The following is a 23,379-nucleotide window of genomic DNA, read 5'->3' on the forward strand; positions in this document are numbered from 1 at the left end:
ACCACTTACCCTTGAGCCATGGGAAGGCATTGGGTTGGCTGGTTTACCCAACTGCCTTTTATCATTTGTACAGGGCACTTTTATTCATATAGTTATAAAGGGCAGCACTTTTATTCATATAGTTATAATGGGCAGCAAGTAATGAGAATGCTTACCAATTAGATGTGCAATGGTTACAGCTGATGTATAGTAAGTTTTAGAATTCTTTAAATGTTTTGTACTGTATGATCTGATTCGTGTTAATGGTTTTAAGTGACTAAAAATATTATCTACTTACTTACCTTTTTAGGTTTCAACTCGACAGCACATGCGCTGTCATTGCAAAATCTCTTGCAAAAAAAATAATGCATTAAAACAAGCTTAAAGCCCACTCCGTACTTACCGTAACTTACCACTGGTTGACTCCCATGTTGCTCTCATTTCCTTGCTATTTTTTGGTCAGGGCCTCCTGCGATTTACACTTTCTCTTCAGTTCTTCTAGTCATCGATGGGGTTTGGACCAAATACAGTTTCCTGTCTCTGTGGCCTGTGTCCTCCTACTGGCCGCTGCTTGTAGAGGTACTTTTTATTTTTTATCTAGTACTCCTCAAGAATGCATGTGTTTGCAGTCCCTATATTGCCCTAACGACCCTTGTCACCCTCTCTCCCATCCTTGTTGTTTGCCCTGACCATTCCACACCCTCCTGATTCGTTGATGCCATCGCTCCTACCGGCCCTTGCATTCTTTTTCATTTGCAACCCCGCCTCAGAAGAAAAAGCACTATGCTGGCAAGTGATGGACGTGTCATACCACTTTTTTCTTTAAGTCAAGTTGTTCAGCAGCTCAGGATGCTGCGCACAATGTCTAAAAATATCGATAGCGTCAATAGTCACATAGGCGAAACCTACTGGCTTTGCCAATGCTCGTTTTATTTTCTTCTTGAAAGACCTGCTACTTTAGCTGTGATCCCTTACCCTTGTGTTTTGCAAGCTAAGAAAGGGACTGGGTTGGCCTGGAGTAAACCCTGTGGACCTTAGACCTGTTGTATGCCTTCTTCAACTAGTCTGGTTATCTCTGAGACTGGAGCCTCTTGCACCCCAAGGCTGCAAGATATTCCACTTGTTAGGAGCAATGCAATCAATCCTAAACAAGGAAATGGCAGTATCTTCCTGGCTCAGATAACTCCTTCACAGAACCCCGAGACGCACTCCCATTGGGTGCCGGCTACTGATACACTTTTCTGTTGCTTGCCTCTGAATTATTGGTTTCTGCTTGCTTAGTTTAAGTGTTAGCAATCACTAGGATTGGAAATAGTAACGTTTTATGAACCTGCTACAAAGTATCGCTGTTTAGGTGGTAGGGTTGCGATCCTCCATTTAAAAGTGTTGTGATATATGTCAATGACTGCCATCAATATGTCTGCAGCTACTGATGCACAGCTCTACTGGCTTTGTTAACAAATCAAGAGATTTTAACAAAAGAACCTAAACTAATCAGAACAAAAGCCTGAAATCACACCTGGTGACACACTGGTTAGAACATCAACACACCAATGCTCAGCTGAGATTTACTGTTCTGGAGAAAACTTGATCTAAACCCGACGCTGATTCAGCTAAGTTATTAGCACAGAGAGAAGTGTGGTGGACCATGTATTTACAAACTTTACTGCCAGGTGGGCTCAATGACAAATTAGAAATGCAATGTTTTCTTTAAGCTACTCTGGTAGACTGTAATCAGGCTTCTCCTTTGGCAATCAATATGACAGCTTCACACCACTGTTTTTCATTTTTAATTCGACATCTTCACTTTGTATTTGGTTCTGTTTTTTTTTTTTTACACTTTACACGTTTTCACATTTTTTCTATTTATTTGCTTCACGTTCAGTTTGTTACACATTTTCGTTTGGTTGCAGTTTCTTGTCGAGACACATTGCTTTGGAATTCATTGGTAGTACTGTTTCCTCCGTCCAGCTTTTGTCATTTCAGTTTTCCAGGATGGCGTCTATTTTCGCCGATCAGTTGTCCTTCATCATTGTCAGTTCACCCACACTACATCTCGCGAGAAGCGATTCCGGCATTATTTACCGGTGAATGCGCCTCTCGTCATTTTCCTTAGCTCACCAGTGGATCTGTACATGGGTGAATTGCTTACATTCCAGTCCGGTAAGTTTTCATTGCCCGTTCAGTTACTCGCTTGCACACGAGACAGCGTGCGGATGGTTTTTTAACCATTTGTCATCGTCTCTTTTTAACAAGACAGCGGAAATGGAGTCATAACTATCCCGCCACAGTGGCGTTCAGTCACCGTAACAACACTTGCCAGCAATGGATATGCCCCAATAGCCCAGTCATTTAGGCCTTTCACTAACAGAGCAGACCTTTTTTGAGTTCGACATAAGGGCGTTCTTGAGCCCTTCCACTGGATTCAGGTATTCTTCAATAACATCAGGCACATTTTTTGGTATATCTAATGATTGTTCCATGTTTACAACAACCATGTTTCTCTCACTATTCAGTTTTTACAGAGACCACAACTCTCAGTCCAGTTCCTGAGTTCATTCTTGCGGCTGACTCAGAGTCGTAAGTTGTTGCTGCTCAGTTTCTTGTCTACTATCTTTTCCAAGTCCTTTTTTACAAAATCATTTCAGAATACATGCTCTTTTTATTCTCAGGGCTCCTGTCAGTTCTTGCGTCCATTTTTCGTAGTTCCAGACACAGTCAGCAGCAGTTATAGGCATCTTTCTTTCAGTAAGCATTCATTCTGCAACACACTTAATTTCTGACACATGAGGTGTATCACATTGGGACCGGTCGACTAATCATACAGTCGTTGTTGTAAGATTCACTGAGTAGGTCCACAGAGTTTCTGTTAAACACATTGGTGCATGGTGTCTAACATTTCACGGTTTGTTTCGCACATATTTTTCATATATCTCTTCATTTCACCTTGGTGAATTGCTCTGGGTAGAATGCCTACAGTAAGTTGTCCTTATACTTCTGGACATGTCAGACGATGCATTATCACTTTCAACATCTTTAACTGATTTCTAACTCAATATGTGATAAAATTCTTACAAATGTTTTTTTAATTTCATTTTTACAGAGGCCCCTGAAGAAGGGATTTATGACAATCCCGAAATACATTGGGCACGATTTATGTAATCTTGGAATATTTTGCTGACTTATGCATTATTCTTATTCTTTCTGTTAACCAATTGTAATGTGCACAGATTAATATTGCACATGTTTGTTACTCTGAATTTTAATTCATGATCAAAAATAACTATTTCTGTTTTTGATGCTATTATATCGAATTCTTGATAAACAGTGATTTTCTAAATAGTTCTGATTACTTTAGGTTCTTTTGTTAAAATCTCTTGATTTATTAAAGCCAGTAGAGCTGTGCATCCAGTACACTGGTGGCAGTCCACCAGACACTCACATTCTAAAACAGGTTGGCTACCTTTTTCTGATTTGCACGCAATCATTTGTAAATTATTGATGAAGTAGATCATTTTTGATACACAAACAGGAGTGCACTGACTTCCCTTTCATTTCTGCAGCTACTGATGGCCATTCCAACCTTCTATTGACTGTATTGTGCTTTCAGGATTGCTATGATGTGTGCAATCATTTAGTGATAGCAGAGTATAGAGTTGATAGGCAGTGGACCTGATTTAAACACTGTATTGCATTGGATTACCTTTTTATTCTGTATTATGTTGCATGCGCTTTCTAGTAACCCACCCCATTTGTACTGTATATATACCCTTACAAACATGTAATTGAAGTGTTGTGTACTCACTCACAAGTGCCTGGGCACTACATCTTTACTGCAACTGAGATAGGCATAGTACTGTATGCCAGGTCACCCTGCATCACCTCACTGGAGCTAGGCCTTGACTGCTCGTCCACATATTCTCGTAGAGTCAAGGCGGCTAACTTTGTACTGTCGAAAATAACCTGGAGTCTTAGTGGACAACACCAGCACACTTACTTCTAGTTCAGTTTGATTTCCTGTGCAAATGTAAGAGTTGGGGGAGAAACCCCAACTATGGTATACATGTGGCCATAGTCAGACTGTTACACAGAGTGCCTTTTTTTGTTAGGTGCTTTGTAAACAATGCCTTTTTAGTTCGGATTGTCAGCAAAAACCTTTTTTCAATATGGTTCTATGCACATACTGCATTTTTAATTAACATTTTCTGCATACTCAGCCTTTTCTGTCAGGTTTTCTGCACACACTGTCGTAATGCCTTTACAGCCAGCTATGTTCATATGTCGCCTATTGTTTCAAGTGTGTCACGCCTTTCTGTTCAGATTGTTTGCACACATAACAATTTATTTCATGTATCGGTCAGTGGGATTTAACCAGTTAGGACTGTAGAAGAGATTTCGCCGCGCTATGCACAACAGGAAAGGCAGGAGCCAGGACAAAGTGAAGTATTGACCTGGACTTACAAGAGGGAAGTTTATGCAATGCTGACTTTTACGTCAGGTTTTTTGCACATTGCCTTTCGAGTCTGAGTTTCAGTGCATACCACGTCGCAGTTTCTTTGCACTGTACCTGTTCAATAAACCGGATAGCTGTGCTTAAGGGTTAATACTTGGCTCTACACTTATGCAAAAAGCACGGGCATTCTTAACAAAAACATCTTACAATATATGTCATCATTAGCCAGCCTTTTAAGAGAAACCTGTTCTTCAACTAGACAAAGGTCTCAACCTCAAATACCCATCAACATTGACAAGCCCCTGAAGCATTATCTGCGTTCTACTTTAACTGTGTAATTCTCAGAGGTCAGGTTAAGGTAGAAAGGATAAGAGAGGATACGGAAGGTATATGTAAAATTAATCCTCGCAGCATGACGTTTCACATACATAGTGAAAAGTTCAAGCACAGAGACAATTGTAGGTCCGATCCATGAATTTGCATAACATTGCTCCACCCTATGAAATCAAGTCAGGGAATCTTGGGATTGGAAACTGAGCTTCATTCTATCCAAAGAGTAAGGAATGGAATACATATAATATATTACAGATCCCAATCACAAATAAGAAAAGAAAATTAACAATTGGAAAGAAAAGAAAGAACCGGCATTTTCCCAGATATTCTGTTTACATCAATAATCCGAGACGGACTGCTTTTGGAACCTTCCGACTGCTTTTCCATACTGCCCAGTCACGACACATCTTTTCATCTCCCCAACATCCTTCTCATATGCTATCATTCATACCTTGCCTGAGCTCATTCCTAAACAAGCATCATCACCTGTACACGTGGCGGAGCTTCACCTTAGTCAACTATTTCCTCAATTTTTTACAAAACAGCTTGAGATCACTATATCTTCAATTGTATCCCTTTTTTCCCCTCAAACATACTTTCAAGCTTCGCCTCCAAATTCTTACTACATCCAGTCAACCGAACTCCACTCTACACAGTACAGTGCTGCTCCTATGGCGCACATTCACATTCTTCTGTTTTCAAACAAAAATCTTGCCCCTTTCGTTTCTTTTGTAAGATCAGGGTATGCTCAATTACACATTCCGAGCAAACCATCTGCCCAACAAAAACCTACAGGACTTGGGAAGCCTTTACTTTTACCATTCTACACCACTGCCACTACACATACATTCTTAAGACACCTCATCCACAAAGTTGCAATAATGTTGGCTCAGCATAGTACATCTTGTGTTGCTAGATATAGGTGTTTCAAGCTATATTTATTTTCCAAACAAGTATTTTACAGGGGCGAGATAAGGGATGGCACTATGGAAAGGTACAAAAATGTATTTCTTGCAAATTCCTTAGTACAAGGGCTATTTTTTCACTTGCATTAAGGAATTTGTATTAAAATAAGTTTTGCATCGTTCCGGGGTACAGTTCCCCATGTTGCTTCTTTGAAATATTTGCTTGGAAAATTAAATGGCTGGCCCACCCGGGAGGGCAACTGCAGGTAAAGAATACTGTGTACTGTGATTCCAAGGATCACTATTACACAGTGATATATATATATATATATAAATACATACACTCACACAAATATGTTAATTTAATGTTAACTCATATCTAGTCAAACCATATATCACAGGTACACATTATACTTATGAAACAATAACCAATTATTAAGGCAGTCCATTGTTGACAGTGTCAGAAAAGTATGCTGTTCATTGCTTCATTGCATGAAGCAGACATGTGTTTTGCCCCTTTCTTGGAACTTTATCAAGGTTTCAAATATTGAAAATCGGTAGTTCAAATTAGTTTAAAGTACTGCACTGTGCAAATTAACCAAAAGGGATAACAAGTTATATTAGAGAGAAATTGATGGTCATTAAACCAGTTTTATCAAATAACTTTGGTGAGAAGAAATAAATGAAACATCCATGGGAATACCAAGTGCATGTAAGTGAAGCCACTTAATATACTGCAACTTCTTGACAAAAAAGTATATAGAAAATAATACTGCAGGAATGGAGTACCGTGTGTCAAGACAGAGGACAAGGACCAAGGAAAGGTGAGGTATCATGAAGAAAATAAGGAAAGGGGCACCTCTGATACGTGACGAAGTGTGGGCCTCACAGCAAAACCATATGTTTCCTGCACACAGCGTTCCCCTCTGAAAAGCACCAAGGCTGCACAGTTGAAGATGCGTTGTACACGTCTCAGTGGCACTAGATCTACGGATGCAGATGGGTGAAGGTTCTTATGCACAGGGAAGGCTCTGTGGACGAGTACTCATACACCTACCTTTCAGGTGAACATGGTCATCTTAGTGTTCTGAACAAAGAATGAACGTCCTTTCATGGTGTAGGCTTAGTAAAATTACTTTTCTCTTATACTTCAGACTCCCTTTGACACTTATATACTTGAAAATGGGACGGATACTCCTTGCTAGACTAGTGAAGGGAATAATTTTATTTTATGCAAATGCTGGCTGCTTTTGTCAAAATGTGGGAGGCTCCCAGACTGCGCCACCACCTTTCAACATAGATAATTGCTCTAGAGTGTCAAGTGTCTCATAGTTGGCATTTTCTGGTCACACGTGCCGTCCAGTCTTTATGGAGAAGGAAACATGAGTATGAGTGAGTTAGCTTCCCTGGCCACTTTACTTTCGAGCAGTTTTCAAGAGAGGAGAAAATCCTGGAACTTTTAACCCCACTAAATTATTAAACAGCAGAATTTTGGCAATACGTAGATATACCAAAGAACATGTAATCCTTGAGCAAAGGGACAATTTCTAGGGGTAGTGAGGGTGAATATTGCTTCTTTCAGCTAACAGCAGAGACGCAAAGGCCACCATCACATACGTTTAAAGGGGCAAAAATGTAAAGATCTTGCTATGGGGGCTAGGTCTATATGTCTATCACACCTTTCCAATGCCATGATCATAATTCACCTTATTTTGTCCTTTTAAAAGACTGAGCGAAGCAGCAACTCACAGACATGTGGTTTTAAAACACACAACGTTTAAAAATTACACAGTTTGCAATATGACTGAAGAGTTCTCTGCCATGAAACCATGCAGTTCATTACCAGACAGAGCCTAGAGCTACATGGTGGTCAAGACACGAGGCCTGATGCAAGTGAGCGGTTAACTGCCTTGCTTAAGTTCTCGCTCGGGAGATAAGGTGGTTTGCATCAATAGTGGTCTTTTAGACTGGTGCATGTTACGGGAATAATCAGTATATGTGGCCAGAGGGTGTCCCGAGAAGTGGAGCTAAGTGTGGGGGCTCTGGAATTCATATAGAGGAGATATCTGTACCCCGCCAGATCCCCTAAACAGCGAAGAGACTCTAGAAACCCCATAATTGTCATGTTTTTGTATACTGGAAATTGATTCACTGTAACCAAGGTTGGAAAATTGAATGAGGTGCAGTCTCTTGCTCGTGTCATAAATGATATGTAATGTTGATTTGTTGTATAATAAAAAGATTTATAAAAATAAAATAGTTGTCTTTTAGTGATAGTGAAAAAGAATTCTGTTGTAGAGCCTAGACATATCACTCTATACAATGACCTGTGGACCCTAATGAGATCTGCAACATTTGCAGAGAGAAACAAATTAAGGCATGTGCTATTACACGAAAAATCCTAGAGATGAACCATAAAGCATTTATGGAAAATCAAAAAGGAACGCATTACTCTTGCCCTGACAGAGATATCGAACTGGAGGATGTGGGCATTAAAAACAGAGCAGCTTAGGGAACCCAAGTAATCCTACCAGGAGTAGGTTTTGAAAATCACAGCATACACCTTCCCAAATGATAACAGAAACAGAGTCCCTTCTGATTTCCATGTTCAAGTGAAGGGCTGGTGGATAATCAGAAGAGCAAATGCATGTGGACTAAACAAAAGCAGCAAAGACCTTCCAGTATTGCTGGCATGTTGTAATCTCCAGTTGCTATACAGCACTTAATATCCAAACTTAGTCAACGTCTAGGCATTCTCATGCTTATATGTATAGAAGCAAAGCAGGGATAAATAATCTGCAAGGGATCACACAAAGTATTCGAGTGGAAGCTTGAACTCAGATCTCAAGGACTGTGGTCTACTAAGATAGGATGTAGATTGACTTGTTCCTGACATTCTCCCTCATCAAGGATGACCCATAAAAATGATAGTCTGTGTTAAAGGGAAACAGTTAGTGCAACCTCACTTGCAACAAAGGGGAGTATTTGGAAGATGACAAACAAGAGGAGATTAGCTCCTTGATTATTGAAAAGGAGATCTATGAACATCTTTCCATTCCATCACTAAAGCAGATAAGTCAAAATATATCATAAGTAACTGAACCAGATTAACTGGAAATGCAAGTGAACCAAATGGAGGTTCACATTGTAAGTATCAGAGGCAGAAACAGGAGTACATTCACCTACAGAAGGAAACGCCCAAGATTATTGTCCAGGCAGGTGAGAAAAGCTAATTTAAAGAGAAGCTACCTCTTTGACGGCCTATATTTCTTTAATTTTCTGGTAAATACTCTAATCAAAACTATATAAACATGCACACCTACAGTGATGACCCAGCTTCTCTACAACTGGACAAGAAAGCTTATCTGGACGTACTCAGACTAAACAATAAGAAGAAATCAAGTCTGTTACTATAAACTTTACAGTCAAAAGTGGAAAAAATTTGTTGAACATTTTAGGACAATTGACTTTCCCAGTTGTACACTTTTATTGGTTCTTTTTTCTCTTTTCTGTAGTGATTAGTCTGTGGTATGACTGTTTGTATGCAAGATTAGTATGCAAAATATGAATGTAGTGATTCAATTGGCCTATCGAGGGGCTAAATAATTTGTGTTTATGTTATTTTGGATATGTCTTATAATTTTGTCCAATTGTACATATTTGTCTTTAGCATATTTGTGAATTATTAGAAATGATAACACTGAAATGAAATGTTTATAATCACTTTTTGATACAAAAAAAGCTCTTACTTATCAAACAAAATAAACAAAGATAAAAAGTAAAGAATTGTGTGTATACATTGTATTTATGGGTCATCACTGTAGGTGTGCATGTTTATATAGTTTTGATTAGAGCATTTACCAGAAAATGAAAGAAATATAGGCCGTCAAAGAGGTAGCTTCTCTTTAAATTTGTTTTTTCCCCCCTCTTGGGCCTAAAAGTCATTTGGGGAAAACCTTTCCTTACATGAGGTGAGAAAAGCTATAAAACAGTGATAATGGGAAGAGAATAAAAAGATAAAGAAGGATAACAAGCACATGATAAGACAAGAAAGGATTCTACGAGTGTGCCTTAGCATGCTAACAGAGGCTACAGAAATTGTTTTACATTTTCTTCTTTTTTATCATTTTATATACAAAATTAATTGCTTTTAAGTGTTTAACTACTTTACGTTTAGGCAATTGCACCAACCTTTAACTATACACAATAAATTAATAAAATGTATGTATGTTAAAAACAAAAGCCAAGTTGTCAATCACTTCTTGAACCCATTGAAAAGCCTGCAATGTAACATCTATATAGAAAATATTCCAAACTAACGAAGGTGCTCCATACAAAGGGTGTAAGGTTATTTTATTTTTTTTTAAATTCGAAAAAATTGGAAACTTGAGTGCCAAATTCGAATTACAAAGAGACCATGGGAAACAGCGATTTTTATCCGTCAAATTACGGGGTTAATGCATTGAAATGCTGTTCGAAATAAATCAGGCACGCATGCTAACATTCAGTTGCTTTCATATAACATGACGGTCCGAAGCGCTAGACATCCTAAACTGCACCAACTGGCAGTGGCGTTGGTTAAATGTGTAACTGGTGCGGTGTAACTCCTCTCTGAAACTGCAAGAAGGCGAGCAAGGGAGTCCAAGTGATGAATGAGTAAATTCACACATGTATAACATTTTAATGCCTCTTTTGTAAGCCACTAGGACTTATTTGTGGGGTTAAGAAAGTTAATGGAAGCGCACCGCTTCTGGCACTGTGAAGACCTCCTCCTGACTCGCCTCCACCAACCCTGTTTGTACTCCATGTATGGAAGACTCTCCCGAAAGCCATGCGATGTACGGCAACTGAAGTTTCAGAACGAAAAATGGGAATAACCAAAGACATGTGATAGCGTGTTGGCGGGCACCACGGTGGCGGAAGGATTACAATACACCTACATTCTATATATATATATATATATATATATATATATAACCCGGTTGGAAAACAAATGACACTCCCGCTCCATATGTGATTGGTTCCAAAAGCAGGCTGCTGGGATCCCAGCCTCGAGTCATGGAGGGACGCCGATTTATCCCCTCATTATACCTAGCTGCGCATGTGCTGTGAATGAGGCGAGGCAGCATGTTGTAATGAAGACAGGGTCTGGTTCCATGGTAAACTTAAGATGGTATTTATTAAGATAGTAGGTTCAAGATAAAGATATAGTGAGCCCCACCAGGAGCAGCATTCCTGCTGCTCAGCCCATTCTCCCAACTGACAAACTCCACTCATCCAACATTCCACAGCATCATCCACACCAACATTCCACACCACACTCACACTGGCTGAGCAGCAGGTACAACACTTCTCCCTTCCTCATATTAAACAAAGCACAATGCAATGAACCAAGTGGAAAGCACATTAAAGAGAAAATAACATGCAAAAAAAATCTGTATTGGTACCATTGCAAAGCCATGAGAATGGTGGAGGGCAAAACAGTAGAAAGAAAAGCAAGGCAAACACAGTACAATGGGCTTACAAGTAATCATCCCAAAAATGCAAAAGAAAAACAATTTGCATGAATGTCAACATAAGGCAAAGAAACAGTTAAACATCAATGACCACCCATGTACCTACATGGAAGAAAATAATCAACTGGACAGGTCAATCAATCTTAAGGCAGAAAGATGACCTTTACACCCATCCACTCCATTTACACACAAAACTCCCACCTCACCACGCAAAACCAAACAAACCTACCAACTCCTGCACAACCAACCAACCCCTGAGACACAAACATATCCGCTGGCGAGGCCGAACATGAACACCAAGGGGAACAAACCACAATGGTGCAGAAGAAAGCACACCACAGGACACACATGCTCAACCAGGACAAAAACGCCTGAGCTTAGAGGGAGGGAGGAAAGAGAGGACAGGCACACAGAAAATGCTCAGCGAAAACGCAAAGCTACAGGTGAAGTGAACTTCACCAAACCAACCACACAAAAGTGGTAGACACGAGTGACTCAAAAACAAAGTCTACTCCAACCAAGGCCCACAAGGGAGACAAACCTATGTCCACCCACAACCACAAAAATAGTGGTAGGCGAGAGAGGCTCCGCAACATAGAGCCTTCTCACAGACACACCCCCGACAGGGAGAGGCACACCCACTCCCATAATGAGAGCAATGTCAAATACAAAACATTGCTCACAAAGGTAACACCAATGTCACCATCAACGACGAAAATAGCAGTAGGCTAGAGAGGCTCAGAACCTAAGAACCAACTCATACACACCACCCCCAACAGAGAGATACACACACACTCTCAAACCAACGACTAGGGGATAAAACAGAGTGACTTCATGCGTGAAAATCAGCTTCAGATACGCATTCACAGGTGGTAACATGTCCAAAAACACCCAAAAGTCACACACACACTACCAACAAACCATGCCCACCAAAATGTGAAATACTGAAGGGAACACCCTTCAATGAAGTTAATATCACCAAATTTAGAAGTGTCCCACCGAACGAAGCGTCTTTCATGTTGGAAAAAACAGTAAACTTTACATTTTCTGGGGAAAAGACATTTTATCAGCTATCCCACAAGATAGCGAAGGCAGAATTCCCAGAGAGGCTTAACGTCCACAGGGAAAACAGCAAGAAGATTTCCTCAGCATGAAGTTCCATGAAGACATACGAAGATGGATGGTAAAAGAACAAGCATTTGCAATGCAATAGGTCTCGCACTTGCGAGAGTTTGAGTTCTTGGCATTGTAAATGATAATGCCTTTTTTATGTGTTTTAAAAGCCTGCAATGAGTGCATAAACACACACTTTGTAGTTATAGTAGTAGTTGCTTAAGAGAAGCATGGTGGTTAGAAACTGTCTGTTTTACTGGCGGCTGCGCATTTTGTAAGCAAGGACTATAAGTACAAAGTGCATATTTATATGTGATTGCAGGTTTTTTATAAACATAAATAAAAGTTCTTGGTATTTAGAATGCCAATAGGTTAATGTCTCACAAATGCGAGACCTATTGCATTGGAAATGTTTTTTGTGTGTTGTAGGCATTAGGTATTTTGAGATTAACATATGCAGTACAATTGTTGGCTTTAATGCAGAATGGAGTGTGAAAGGCTGTAAGGATAGGGAAATAGGGAGCAATGTAGCGGCATAAAGCATAGACAGTAGCTGCGTATAGCAACATTGGGTTTGATGAGCTTTAGAAAGGGCCGTGATGGAGGGAGAAAAGGAGAGAGCGTGCCGTGAACAGGAAAAGCAAACACCAGTGCGCAAGAGTACGTGAGACTAACATGAAGCCATTTCCTACGTGCAACCTGGTATCAAGTTTCCCCAGGAGTCAATAAACTAATATTGCCCACCTAAAAAATATATTTAAAAAAAAAAAAACCACCACAACAAAATGGTAAATTACATTTTTATTGTATTTTCTGTGTTCAAAATATTTTATTGAATTTTTATTCAAATACAACTAATTATAGTTCATGCTCGGGCCTGTGGCTTAATAGGTCTTCTATTCTGAAGGGCGTGTATGGGGTTTAAACCGGTGAGCGCGGCTGAGAAGGCGCCTCGTGTGATCGCCACACGGGCTGAGTGCAGGCGGTATGTGTTGTGAGTGCGCTGCTGGCGGGGATGGTGCCGCTAGAGGAGGGGGAGGGGTGATTGCCGCCACAGCCTTTCGCCGCCAGCCCTGTCTCCCGGCGGGAGAGGAGCTGCTGCTGCACAAGGGGCCCCGCCGCCGATGGTCATGTGACCCTTTAACGGAACCGGATGGGAGCGGAGCAGTAGCACCGGCAGTAGCCGCCGCCCGCAGTTAGCCGCGAGCACCGGAGCTACGGCAGTACGGAGACCGGAGGGGCGACACGGCGAACACCCTACGCCCCCCAGGTAAGAAGCGCACGATCCCTGGGGGTGAGGCGGCGGCACAGGCCGCGGCAACGAGACACCACCCCCCGCGGCCCCGGTAACGAGACACCCCCCCCCCCCCCCTCCGACGCCTTGTCGTCCGGTGGTGGTATAGGGGCATTGCTACCTGGTGCGGGGAGCGTCCGAAACCTGTGGTAAGGGGAAGTGGGGGCTGTTGAGATATTTTGGCCCCCCCGATGCCTTGTCGTCCGGTGGTGGTATAGGGGCCTCGCTACCTGGTGCGGGGAGCGTCTGAAACCTGTGGTAAGGGGAAGTGGGGGCTGTTGAGAGATTTTGGGACAATATTTGAGATGAGGGGGGGGGGCCTCAACTTTCACAGGGCCTCGGACCAGGCAGAAACCGGTTAATAGGTGTGTAATTGTTGACGGAGGGCGTGTAGTCTCGTGGTTGGAGTAGACAGGCATATCCGAAAGTGAAAATGCATGCTGGCTTGCGAGGGAAGGGGGACAGGAGATGTGCACGCCGCGTGGCTGTAGGCGCGTACACAAACTCAAATCCGCCAAAAGCCTGCGCGTGCACATCTCCTGTCCCCCTTCCGAGGCAAGTCAGCAACAATAGATCTCGCTTGCGACAGCAGCGCTTCGCGCTGCGTTCGCAGGCGAGACCTAAAAATGGCAGCACGCAGAATTACGTAGCACCGGGTGGCTCCAATTACGTTCTAGCTGCCGTACCGCTGGTGAAGATGTGGTGGCGTAGGGCGAGGCAGAACACTGAACAGGCGCTGCACGTGAAGGACAACAGAAATGAAGCACGAGCGCCACCCTCACAGCTGCAGACACGACAACAGCACAGCCCTCATGCAGAATTCAAAAATTCGAACACAAACGCTACAGCAGTGATCTTAACAGTAAGCACGCAGGCACAACATCCAAAAGAATCAAGTCTTACCAGAGTACAGTGGCAATGGGGTGTCCAAAAACACTCTTCCCTCGACTAGCTTCCCAGTGCTAAGTGACAAAAGAATCACCCCTCCCTGACATACTTCCCAGCGTGAACAAACAAACTCCTCCTCCTTGCAACACCACCAAACATCCCATTCTCGTCGCCAAAATGTTGTAAGGAAGACAGGGTCTGGTTCCATGGTAAACTTAAGATGGTATTTATTAAGATAGTAGGTTCAAGATAAAGATACATTGAGCCCCACCAGGAGCAGCCTCCCTGCTGCTCAGCCCATTCTCCCAACTGACAAACTCCACTCATCCAACATTCCACAGCATCATCCACACCAACATTCCACACCACGCTCACACTGGCTGAGCAGCAGGTACAACACAAAACAAAAACAACTGAACTTCCGTCCCTGGTAGGATTAGCAGGCCAGTGGAAACGTGAACCACAAGGTGATCGATCTACGTGCTCGCCTACTCCTTTTGAATAGCCGGAACATGTTTTCCCTTCACCCAAAAACTTTCACGGTGCTGAGACAGTCCTTTAACAAACGCAGGACGCCCAGTCACCCTAATACGAACGCATCATTAGAAGTCTATACAGCGTTGATTTCAATGGTGTAGTGAGGGAAGAGAATCCAGAGGGGAACATGGAATGTACAATGCTTAAGTGGGTCACGGTTGGGACAGATGCTCTGGCAAAACGAAGCAGGTTGGTCGCATAATAAAGGAGCATTTACCAAAGGTGTGTAGCGTCTCCGCTACAGCATAGGTCGGGTTTAAGTTACAAATGTTTTTTTCAGCCACTGGTTGAAAAGTCTGCACGTGAACACCCTTTGACACCCAACCGTCCCTTGAGCCTTCAAGTGTCAAATACAACTGCAGACATTATAATAATCAATACACTTTTGTTGTGGCCCATGTTCAAAGGAAACCACTCTAACCTACTGTTCTATGTATTGATATGGTATAATATGTATGTTTCTAATTAAAATGTTTTTGGCGCATCCTTAGTAACTAAAAAGAAAATAATGGTCACCTTCGCCCACTGCATTTTTAACACCCATACTGTAGAATCACTTCAACTTGCAGATTCAGTAGTATCCTTCATTAAATACTCGTTTGCTAGTGCCCAATTGTTGGAAATGGCCCTTTTTGTAGGGTCATCCCTAAACTTTTTGCCTTCCTCCTGTATTTTTTCTGACCTGTGTGTGTTGATTTTATGACTCTGGGCACTTTACCACTGCTGATCAGTGCTAAAGTGCATATGCTCTCCCTTTGTAAATATGACATGTGAATTGGTATATACATGATTGGCTTATTTGGTTTACCTGTTAGTCCCTAGTAATGTGGCCTGTGTGTGCCCATGTTTGGTAAACCAAATGCTGCTGGTGGGCCTGCAGAGCTGAGTTGCGCCACCCACAGAAGCAGCTTGTAAAGTGTGTCTCAGACATGCCACTGCAGTGTCTGTGTGCAGTCTAGAACTGCCATCTTGGCTGTGAAGTACACCCACTTCCCAGTCCCTGAACCTTCCCTTGGCATCATGTAAGCCACCCCTATGGTAGGGTGCGTTGTGTGTCTAAGGTAGGACATGCTCTGGTGTGTGTAGCATGTCCTGGTAGTGAATTACACCCAATTTCGTTTTTCACTACTGTAAGGCTACCTGTTCTCCATAGGCCAGAATGGGAGCTTTGGCTATTACATTCTATAGTCCTAACTGACCCATAGAACATGGTGGAAAAACAAATTTAGTATGCCTGAGCTCAGAATATTAAAATACATCTTTTAGTGAAGTTTATTTTTATATTCTGTGTTTGAAAATACCACTTTTAGAAAGTAGGTAATTTCTTGCCTAAGCCTTCCAGCGTGCTCTGCTGTTATGTGTATTGGCTGTCTGGGTTAGGAGTGACCGGGCTGGGGAATTCCAGGAGACAGGGTGAGGTGTCCCAGAGGTGAATAGAGAGATCTGCATCTAGATGGGTGGGAGGAGTTGCACCTGGGACCTGAATAGGGCTGTGCCTTCCCTCCACAATGCTGGCTCCACCACCTACGGTGCGTCTGATGTCTCTGCCCTGCACCCTGAAAGGAAAGAAGCAGCCTGGTAAACAAAGTGCTCCAGGACTGAGCAGAACTAGTTCTGGCTGGGTTCAGTGACTTGTGACTCTTTAGAACAAAGACTTTTGGGGTATAAATATATGTGCTGAAACCCCTACAATTTGTATTGCCCCTGGATTTCAAGACCAACCTCTGTCCGTGGAACTGAAGAAAGCTGCAGGAGAGGACTGTCCTGGTGTTGTGTGCTGTTCTCTGGATTGGCCTGCAGTAGTTTTCATTGGACTGGAAAAAGGAGGTAAAAGTAGCTGTAAGAGAACTTTTTAATCTTGAACCTGCAATCACCCAAGGGCTAGACTAGAGAGAGAGCTAGCCCCCTGACTGAAGTCTCAGGACCAGTAGACTTCATTTTATCGCTAAAGCCTCAAAATTCTCGCTAAAGCCTAGAAATCATCACTACACCTACAGAGCGTAAAGAAAATCATCGCAGTCGCTGAAGGCTCGCTGGCCTGATCATCGCCCCGCATGTTTGCGGCCAGAAAATCATCGCTACAACTGCAGAGCATAAAGAAAATCGTCGCATCCCTGCCGCTAAAGACTCGCTGGCCTGATCATCGCCCCCTGCACGTTTGCGGCCAGAAAATCATCGCTACGGCTGCTGAGCGTCCGGAAAATCATCGCATCGCTGCCGCTGAAGGCCCGCTGGCCTAATCATCGCCCTGCACGTTTGCGGCCAGAAAATCATCGCTACAGCTGCAGAGCATAAAGAAAATCGTCGCATCCCTGCCGCTAAAGGCTCGCTGGCCTGATCATCGCCCCCTGCACGTTTGCGGCCAGAAAATCATCGCTACGGCTGCTGAGCGTCCGGAAAATCATCGCATCGCTGCCGCTGAAGGCCCGCTGGCCTAATCATCGCCCCGCATGTTTGCGGCCAGAAAATCATCGCTACAACTGCAGAGCATAAAGAAAATCGTCGCATCCCTGCCGCTAAAGGCTCGCTGGCCTGATCATCGCCCCCTGCACGTTTGCGGCCAGAAAATCATCGCTACGGCTGCTGAGCGTCCGGAAAATCATCGCATCGCTGCCGCTGAAGGCCCGCTGGCCTAATCATCGCCCTGCACGTTTGCGGCCAGAAAATCATCGCTACAGCTGCTGAGTGTAAAGAAAATCGTCGCATCCCTGCCGCTAAAGGCTCGCTGGCCTGATCATCGCCCCCTGCACGTTTGCGGCCAGAAAATCATCGCTACGGCTGCTGAGCGTCCGGAAAATCATCGCATCGCTGCCGCTGAAGGCCCGCTGGCCTGATCATCGCCCCGCATGTTTGCGGCCTGAAAATCATCGCTACAACTGCAGAGCATAAAGAAAATCGTCGCATCCCTGCCGCTAAAGGCTCGCTGGCCTGATCATCGCCCCCTGCACGTTTGCGGCCAGAAAATCATCGCTACGGCTGCTGAGCGTCCGGAAAATCATCGCATCGCTGCCGCTGAAGGCCCGCTGGCCTAATCATCGCCCTGCACGTTTGCGGCCAGAAAATCATCGCTACAGCTGCTGAGTGTAAAGAAAATCGTCGCATCCCTGCCGCTAAAGGCTCGCTGGCCTGATCATCGCCCCCTGCACGTTTGCGGCCAGAAAATCATCGCTACGGCTGCTGAGCGTCCGGAAAATCATCGCATCGCTGCCGCTGAAGGCCCGCTGGCCTGATCATCGCCCCGCATGTTTGCGGCCTGAAAATCATCGCTACAGTGGCTGTGCGTCCGGAAAATCGTTGCTAACCCCCGTTAGCGAGCGGCCGTGACCAAAGCGTGAGGAAAAACATCGCTAACCCGCCGGAGCGACATTTCTTGTGGATTATTTGACAACATCTCAGAACTGTGAGTAAAAAGGGTCGCAGAGACCATTGCCCTGAACTGAGCTTTACCTTCCCCCTTGGAACTATCTTTGCAGCATCCAGAGAGAATTATTTTTTTGTACAGTATTGTGGTTTCCTCGTTATTTGGTCTTGTGATAAGCCTCTATATAAAGTTAACTATTATTTGATAAACTACCCGTGTTGTGTCCCTTTGTAGTGTTCCTCACTGTATTTGCCGTGTATGATCATCAACGCTTTACACACTGCCTCTGAGATTAGCCTAACTGCTCGTGCTACGTTACCACAGGGTGGAGCAGGGGTTGTCAAGGGGGTGCAGCCCTTCACTCTGACTTAGAAAGTAGGGTCCCTGCTTGGACAGTGGCCATCCACTGCCAACCAGAGACCCCCATTTCTAACACCCATCCAATAACTAACCCAATTCGCCCCACCGCCAACTGACCTGCCTCCCATGTCTGCTTTACTGCTTCTAAGCAGCTCTACACATCTTCCCTACCCAATGATACCCGTTCCTCTATTCTTATTCCTGGTTTTGTATCCATCATGTAGCAGTCCCACCCCTCCCTGCCACCTTGCAAATCATCCATCTCTCCTTTCGGTTGCTCTGTATTCCTAAAATCAATTTTTCTCCCTCTCTCTCGAATTCCTTGCTTCCTCGGATCTTTAGCCGCTTGGTCAGCTATGCTTTTTCTTGCTCGATCCTTTCTAGATTTGCTCACCTGTCTACCCCTTACTCCGTCATCTTCTACAAATATTTTCCAAAAATCTTCCCAAGTGCACTATACCGCTTTTACCCCAATTCTCATTTATTCGTTGTCCTGCATCCATCTGCCACACTTATTTACACTTTCTGCCTCGGTCAAGACTCTTGAAAGGTATACCATTATTTGCCCGCTTTACCACCTTTTCCCCTCACAATCCTATTTGCCCAGCTAGGATCCTCACACTTTGTTCCTCTACATCTTCACTCTCCTTCATCTCCCTCTGATTCAGCTTTGCTATCACTTCCAAGGCTAGACCCGAACCTAGATGTTAACGAACTCACCCCCCAATGCCTCACAGTCCTTGCAGTCGAAATCAATAATGTCGCTCCTCTCCAAAGCAAAAAGAAAAGGCCTACTCCCTCAGCACCTTGGTTCAACAAATCCCTTTATGAAGAAAGGAAGTACCTAAGAGTCCTTGAGAAACAATGGAGACAAGCGCCCTCCACCGATAATTTGGCCAAGCTTCGTTCAGCAAGAGCCAAGTACCACAAGCACATCTTCCTTGGAAAAGCGTTGCACTTCAGATCCCTCCTCGACTCAGCCAAAAATAGACACAAAAAGCTATTCGACCTCATCAAGAACCCAAACTGCAATCCCCCAACCTCCAAGTTGGAGGATTCTACTAAGAAAGCAGCGGAATTCGCTATATTCTTTGACGAAAAAGTGAAATCACTTGTAGATCAGGTCATTCATCCTACCCCTACAGAGGAGCGCAAATCCTTAACCATTTGGCAGAACTTTGACCCCATCTCTGAAGATGCCCTCCTCAAATGCATCCTCGAAACAAAGCCCTCCAACCATTCTCTTGACCCCATCTCTAGTGCCATTGCCTTGGACTTCTATACTCATTCTCTTTCCTATTGGACCACTCTGGTCAACCTCTCCCTCTGTCAAGGCTCCCTTCCTGTTTCCTTCAAAACTGGGCAGGTCACCCCTCTGCTTAAAAAAACCACCGCTGATGCGAACGACCTCAACAACTACCGTCTCATCACTAACCTACCTTTTCTTGCGAAAATCACAGAAAGATGTGTAGCAAAACAACTCTCTCGTCATATCATTGACAATGATCTTCTTGACAATTTCCAGTCCAGCTTCATTCAAAACTGCAGCACTGAAACAGCCCTGCTGCAAGTGATTGATGACGCACTGCGGATAGTCGATTTGGGAGAGTCTTGTCTTCTAATTCTCCTTGACCTTTCTGCAGCCTTTGACACTGTCAATCACAACACTCTCCTTAACACTCTTCAACAGAGAATGGGCATGGAGGGCACTGTGCTTAAATGGTTTGCCTCCTTCCTCTCTGATAGATCCCAAATGATCAAAATAGCGAACAGTCTTTCATCTCCTTTGGCGGTCGGTCAAGGTGTTCCTCAAGGCTCTATACTTGCACCCACATTGTTCAATCTCTATTTAGAACCATTGGGAAATCTCCTTAGTAAATGCGGGATCCACTATCATCTCTATGCTGACGACACTCAAATCTACCTTAAGGTGGCCTCCACTCACGATCTCTCCATCCTAAGCTCTACTCTCGACTCCATTCAAAACCGGATGTTAACTCATCAGCCGATTCTGAATCCCTCCAAAACTGAATTCCTCCTCCTCTCCTCCCCCGGTTCAATCATGGATGGACCAGTTGAATCTACTTAACAATAAACCCATCATTGTCGACAGCGCAAAATCCCTTGGTGTCATACTCGACAAAAAACTCAATCTACTCTCCCACATCGATTCCATTGCAAAGTCTGCTCGATACCAACTGAGCCTTCTTTGGGGGATTTGTTGCTTCTTCCCCGAGCAAGACCTTAAAACTCTGGTCCAATCACTGGTTCTCTCCAGATTGGACTACTGCAATTCTCTTCTTACTGGCCTCCCCGAATCCCACCTGTCCCCCCCTTAAGTCTGTTCTCCATTCAGCAGCTCGTTTCATATATGGGGCCAAAAGAAGTGGCCACATAACACCCATTTTATCCACCCTCCGTTCTATCTACAAGACTGCCTGTATCACCCACAAAGCCTTGCACTCCTCCTCCCCTCGGTACCTGGCGAATAAACAAACTCTCTGGAGGCTCCAGACCATCACGTAACGCAGAAAATGTATTGCTTGAACCTCCCACTTTCAAGAAGAAAAGATCGATGGCCCAATCCTTTTCAGGCAATGCGGTGAGAATCTGGAACTCACTTCCACCTCAGCTCCGGACCACCGCCTCTTCCCAGGCCTTCAAAACTGACCTCAAAGCTCTCCTCCTTCAAAGACACCTCCAAATTTAATTCACGCCCTCCATTATCTGAAGGAAGTCCTTCCATTATAGGAAATTCTGTTCTCCATGCCTATAGAAGTGCCTTCCCAGTGTGTTTTTGTGTTTTGAGTGTCTGCCATTTAGTGCAGTATTATACCTCTACTTGTACTTTGTACTCCTTTGTAACATGCACACGTCACCTTTCCTTTTGTAACGTATCGTTTCCTACCTCTTGTATTTTGTTTGCTTTTGATGCATGCACAATTGCCACCATTGCCTCATGTAACGTAACGTTTGTTTTAGTGTTTTGAGTGTCTGCCATTTATTGCAGTATTTTACCTCTACTTGTACTTTGTATGCTTTTGTAACCTGCACACGTCACTTTTTCCTTTTGTAACGTATCGTTTGCTACCTCTTTTATTTTGTTTGTTCTTGATACTTGCACAATTGTCACTATTGCCTCATGTAACGTAACGTTTGCTTTTGTAACATGCTCACTTGTAATTTTCACCTCATGTATCATTACTGTTCCTATTGTGAAGCGCTCTGACACCTTCGGGTAAAGTCCGCGCTATATAAAAACGCATAGAATAAAAATAAATAAATACAAAAATCCATTCTCTACTCATATTGTTCTCTATCTCTCTGCCCCCTTCCGTCTTCATTCGCTCCAGGGTCACTGTCTCTATACTGTGTTCTTCACCCACCGCACCATCGTTTACTCTCTGATGCTGCCCTCCTTCCCCTCAGCCTCTTACCTCCGCTCTCTGTAGAAAGCCATGCAGGTGCACCTCGTGTATGAAGGGGTTGAAGGAGGCCAGGCCGGGCCCCTCTGCCAGCCCCCACCTCATGGGTCCGCTCAACCTGGAGCCTCCAAGCTCTGCACAGTAGCAACAGTGCCACCATCCCCGGGGAGGGCTGGGAACCTGGTATCAAGGGAGGAGTCTTAACCGGTAAAGTGATAGCACGGCCGCCATCTCATAACAGGCAACACCAGCCGACTAACGTCAGGCCACGAGTGCCTGGGCATCGAGACGAACGACAGACAATCAAAATAACTTGCTCAGATTCTTTGCGGCATATTTTATGATTTTCTTAAAGTCAGTAAAATAACCAAGCGTTATGTAGTGAAGAAACGTTGTCATGAATCAAAACGGCTTAGGCTACCCTTACAAATACGGATTTACATTTATACATAATTGAACACTTAAGAAAATGTGTTTTTGTTTGGAAGCTCCCAAGTTTATTATGTTTTCCTTTCTGTCATTAAGTTTTTCTATGATGAACCCCTCTTTAAAATGGCTGTTTCCTTTAACAAACATCAGTGCGCAGGCTTTCGAAGTCAGTTGGTCTTGTCCACCCTCCCTGTCTATTACAAGTGTTCAGAGCGAGACTACACAACTACCCATTGATCTAGTCGCATGATCGGGAAATGTCCAGCCCAATCTTGCGAAAATTACAAAATACCATAATATTTGCAAGTGCCAGGAAACCTTTGCAATGCTTACTCTAACGACTGTCATCTTATGTAATGTAACTGGTGCTCATGTTAAAGCGCTCCGATACCTTCGGGTCGAATTTTCCCTACATAAAACCACAATAATTCCTGTTCAGCAAAATGGCAGGTATACGAATTCCCCCTTTTAAATTTCTCTTGGATTTTAGAAACTCTGAAAGAGATTAGGTTACTGGTTGAGGGGGGTGAAACCTTACTCAAGCAGCAACAATTATTGTCAGAGTGAAACACAAGCAAACCCCAAAACCTATGCCCAACCCTCTGGTAGCTTGGCACAAAAGTAGTCAGGCACTTAGAGGCAATGTGGAAAATCTAAGATTAATCACACAGCAGCAGTTCCAAGGGGCTGCAAGACTGCAATGCACGGTCCTGCGTCAGCGGCGGGAGGATGCATCGTGCAGCGCCGGTTCCAAGGTCCTGCGCCAGGGATGCATCACACAGCAGT

The 23,379-nt window shown here is 43.7% G+C and overlaps 1 protein-coding gene across 4 annotated transcripts in view; it reads right to left on the reverse strand.

The window, feature by feature from the left end:
• Window positions 1-22,348, reverse strand: part of LPCAT4 (lysophosphatidylcholine acyltransferase 4) — a 1,035,593-nt gene extending 1,013,245 nt beyond the window's left edge. The window contains exon 1 of one of the 4 annotated variants that reach the window (XM_085651786.1): window positions 22,177-22,348. In XM_085651786.1, coding sequence (XP_085507912.1) covers window positions 22,177-22,269 — 93 coding nt within the window. In that variant the 5' untranslated portion in view covers window positions 22,270-22,348. The remainder of the gene's footprint in view (window positions 1-22,176) is intronic. The other 3 variants (XM_085651792.1, XM_085651827.1, XM_085651836.1) reach the window with 3 other exon arrangements.
• Window positions 22,349-23,379: the final 1,031 nt, after the last annotated feature.

The sequence above is a fragment of the Triturus cristatus genome, chromosome 1_1 (genome assembly GCF_964204655.1).
Source record: "Triturus cristatus chromosome 1_1, aTriCri1.1, whole genome shotgun sequence".
NCBI lineage: Eukaryota > Metazoa > Chordata > Amphibia > Caudata > Salamandridae > Triturus > Triturus cristatus.